General features: G+C 62.2%; 1 protein-coding gene across 1 annotated transcript; it reads left to right on the forward strand.

The window, feature by feature from the left end:
• Nucleotides 1-1450: 1450 nt before the first annotated feature.
• On the forward strand, nt 1451-2527 carry EMIHUDRAFT_460216 (hypothetical protein; the record flags this gene model as incomplete). The annotated part of the gene is made up of 3 exons (XM_005757280.1): nt 1451-1513; nt 1585-2121; nt 2198-2527. 3 exons carry the CDS (start codon nt 1451-1453, stop codon nt 2525-2527), a joined length of 930 nt encoding a protein of 309 aa, XP_005757337.1.
• Between the last annotated feature and the right edge of the window lie 1796 nt (nt 2528-4323).

The raw sequence follows: 4323 nt of genomic DNA on the forward strand, positions 1-4323 counted from the left end.
GGTTGGATCCGGTGCGTCTCGTATCACTGGTGGGCTGGGTGTGCAGCAGCAGCGCTCAAAAAGAGGGAAAAAAAGCGGCTGCTACTTGGACTGTCGACTCTCTCGACGCACCGTGCTCGACCTCGCTGAAAAGCTGGCTGGTGGTCGCGCGCAGCGCGCCGGCGCGACTCCGACTGGTTGGGCACCTCGGCTGGGTCCATCGGCAAGAGGCCCGCGCCGTCGGCCAGCCCCGCGAGCGCATGGGCGGCCGGCGCGAGCGGAGAACGACGGGCCAAAATCACGCTCGTTTGGTAGGAAAAGACGAGGCGGCAAGGGGGGGGTCTGAGTTTCGGTACCCTAGAGCAGCCTGCCCCTCCCTCCCGACAATCCAACTCCCGCACGCACACACAATCGCACGCAAGGGCGGGGACCTGTTCCTTTTTAGTCCCATCTCACAGTAGCGCTGTCCGGTTTATTTATTTAATCGCACTCTGGCCATCGAATGACTCCGAATGACTCACTGTGTGTGCTAAGACAGAATCTTACAACAAAACAAGACAGAATCTCCGCAGACAGCCAAATCGGGCTTTACCTCACACCCATGGTCTCACAGTGTGCCGGCAGTCGTCGAGCAGTGTCGCTCACACAGGCCGCCGCACAAGTGACTGAGGGCCAGTGAGGGCGAGCCCATCGCTGTCACGGGTGAGGGTTGACCAGGGGTTGTGCGCTGGGCCCTCCTGCTCGGCTCCAGCGAGTAGACAAGTGTTGTCATCAACAGAGTAGAAGGATCTGACCTCAGGGCCGATGTGGCCAAGCGCTGGTAGCGTGCTTTTACCTCACACCCACGGTCTCACAGTGTGCCGGCAGTCGCCGAGCAGTGTCGCTCACACAAGCCGCAGCACAAGTGACTGAGGGCCAGTGAGGGCGAGCCCATCGCTGTGACAGCTGTGGCAGCCGCACAGTAGGCTGTGCCAACTGTGCAGAGCGTGTGAGCAGCAGAGGAGCTGCTCTCCAGCGAGGCTTCTGTCGCAAAGAGCTGCATGCCACCGAAGGCGCTGTCGAGCTTCGCCGAGCGCGGCGCAGGTTGGAGGAAGCCGCCACCGACGAGCGCGTTGGACTTTTCACTCCGGACAAAAAACGCGGCACAGCGGACGGTGCGGGGCGTGCCGCTTAGCAGGGGAGGCAGGGCCCATCTCTCCTGCTCGGCCAGCTGCTCGGCCCAATCTCTCATCCGTCGATCTCATCCGAGAGCGCTCGAGCTCGGCGCTCGTGTCACCTTCCCGCCCGCCTTAGCGCCCACCTGAGCGCCCACCTTGAGCTTCGCCATGGACATCACATGGCTCGATGCGTTTCCCCTGGTTCGAGCGGCTCGATCCGGAAGAAAAGACCGCTTACCCGAGCGGAGGCCTCGAAGAATTCTTCTGAAAAACGGCGTTTCGGCCGCGGGGTACATCTCGCGGGTACACCTTGCATGGACTGGATGCTGAAGATTGCCTCGCTTCTCCTCGTCGCTCTGTCGGCGTCTGCCCTGCCGGTGCGTCGCTCCGCCCAGCCGCACTTACTCACATGCAGGCTTGAAACTACACGCACCACACGAGTGCGCAGGCAGAAATCGTCGACGACATCGACCCAGCCGCTCGCGGCCTCGCCTTTGCGCCAAAGCCCTCTCCTCCCGTGCCCGACGTGGTCGACGACCCCGCCTGGCTCATCGCCACCTCTGGGTTCTGCTCGAACCTCGACGTCGTGATCAAGGAGCGCGACGTCGGGGCGAGCGAGACGGAGGGCGACACCGCGGCCCACTTCATCGCCGACATCTCCTTCAACTACTACCCGCAGACGGCGGTCAAGTTCACCGATTTCCCTCACCACCTCGCGAAGACCATCGAGGGCGACGCTGCTGAGGCGGACGCGCTGATCTCGAGTGCGTGGGACCACAAGAACATCGCGCTGCTCGAGCCGACGTCCTCGTGCGGCGCTGACGACCAGAGCAGTCAGGCGTGGGGGATCTCGGTCTTCAAGGTGGAGGAGCACCGCCACTGCACGGACGGCGAGACGGCGTGGGAGGGACATCCTTGCGTCCACTACTCCGGCTACGTCTCGGCGGCTACGTCCAACTTTGTCAACGTGAACGAGGGGCGGTTCGTCTGCCAGCTGTTTGTCGACTCAGTCAGTCAGTGTTCAGTCAGTCAGTCAGTCAGTCGAGGGCGACGCTGCTGAGGCGGACGCGCTGATCTCGAGTGCGTGGGACCACAAGAACATCGCGCTGCTCGAGCCGACGTCCTCGTGCGGCGCTGACGACCAGAGCAGTCAGGCGTGGGGGATCTCGGTCTTCAAGGTGGAGGAGCACCGCCACTGCACGGACGGCGAGACGGCGTGGGAGGGACATCCTTGCGTCCACTACTCCGGCTACGTCTCGGCGGCTACGTCCAACTTTGTCAACGTGAACGAGGGGCGGTTCGTCTGCCAGCTGTTTGTCGACTCAAACTGCCGTGAATGTCATATCGTGAATGCCGTGAATGTCGTGAATGCGGCAGATTTTCTTTTTTAGCGTCGGTGGTCGTACATCCGTCCGGCCCGCCGTCGGGGCGGACGATCGCCTCACCTGGTCCGCGCCGCGTCGCACGACGCAGGCGAGGTCACTGCAAACCAGCGCATGCGCGTTGGTCTCGTGTCAAAATTCGTTCGCAGTGTTGAGCACTGCGCGCCGCAATACCTCAACTCTGGCACAGTCACCTCGAGCATGCTCAGGGCTCCACTGCCAGCCACAAGTCGGCCTCAAAGCCGACTTGCGGCGGCTCGGCAGCAGCACACGGCGCGGCTTCACTGCGCTGGAAGGGTGACTGGCGCCGACAGGTGCCGACAACCCTCCACTGTGCGTGCGGCCGTACACGGGTTGCTTGCTGTGCTGCTGACTCTGGGGAAGCTCGGAGCGGCAGCAACAGCGCTCACCGCAGACCAGCCCGCCGCAATCGTAGCGGCTGCGCCCGCTCGATTGCGGATTGTCGCGCCGACCTCGCCGCGAGGCGAGGTAACGGGTCCAGCATGTGCCAACCGCACACTCTGTGCGGTTCCACGTGCACTCATGGCGGCGACGACACGTGCATTTCGTAATTCACCAGCCCGATCACCAGCCAGCGGAGACGGCGGGCCGAGATCTCGCTGTCTTCGCACGAAAATGCGCCAAGGGGGGGGTCCGAATAAGATACGTGATATGGCCGCGCGGGCTCGCGCGATCGTTTTCTTTTCCCGTGATGTACCTGTGTTTGTGCCGGTTGTGGGTGGGGATGTCGGGGTGGGGTGGGGTGGGGTGGGCGCCGGAGTGGGAGTGGGTGTGACTGCTCCGTGTGGTGGGGCCTGCCGGAAGAATTTAAACAAAACAAGTATTTCTCACAGCAGACAGGCTCGACACAGGTGCGAACTGGCGCGTACTAGCACTATCACAGACACACCACCGGAGCCGCCTAAGCGACTCCGTTAAGAACGGCAATGCACTCCGCCGCCGGACCGCCCTCTCCACCACCCTCGCCCAGGGATCTACAACGCTGTCTTAAGGTCCGACCTGTGGGCTCTGCCTGCGCTCAGCACCGGGCACCGCCTCGGTATACAAAATGCGCCTGCGGGCGGACCCGCACAGATCACAGATCACTTTTCACTTAGCTCCGTGCACAATGCCGCTCTCCCCGCACGCTAGCTCGTTCACCGTCTGCCACGCCACGGCGGTGTGGAGAACGACAGACAAGCGCTGCATCTGCAGCCCGTGCCAGTTCTTGGTGGTCCATGTCCATGTGACGTGAGTGAGTATTCTTGATACACACACACACACACACACACACACACACACACACACACACACACACACACACACACACACACACACACACACACACACACACACACACACACACACACACACACACACACACACACACACACACACACACACACACACACACACACACACACACACACACACACTGTCCATGTGACCTCATGCGCGAAAGTTTGTTACTCAGCTGGCCCGAACGAACTGTTCGGGCTCTTTTCCTGCGCTTGAGAGGGGGGTGTGGGTTGACGGGGAGTGCCGGGGTGGGCGTCGTAAGGGTGAGGGCGATTGCCGCCCTCCCCCCTTCGCCTACCTCGACGCCTTCGCGTAGGCGCCCCCGCGACTGTGCCTCTTTTGGTACTGTGGCGTACCTGTGTCGAACCTGTGTGCTGTGAGAGAGAGTTCTTGCGTTGAATTCTCTTTTCCTGCGTCGCCTTCGGCAACACCGAGCGGGCGCTGCTCGACTCACTGTTAGGGCATGCTGCATGGCCGCGTCCCGAGGGGCAGGGGGAGGGGGGGAG

Source organism: Emiliania huxleyi (assembly GCF_000372725.1).
Source record: "Emiliania huxleyi CCMP1516 unplaced genomic scaffold EMIHUscaffold_916, whole genome shotgun sequence".
NCBI classification, from domain to species: Eukaryota; Haptophyta; order Isochrysidales; family Noelaerhabdaceae; genus Emiliania; species Emiliania huxleyi.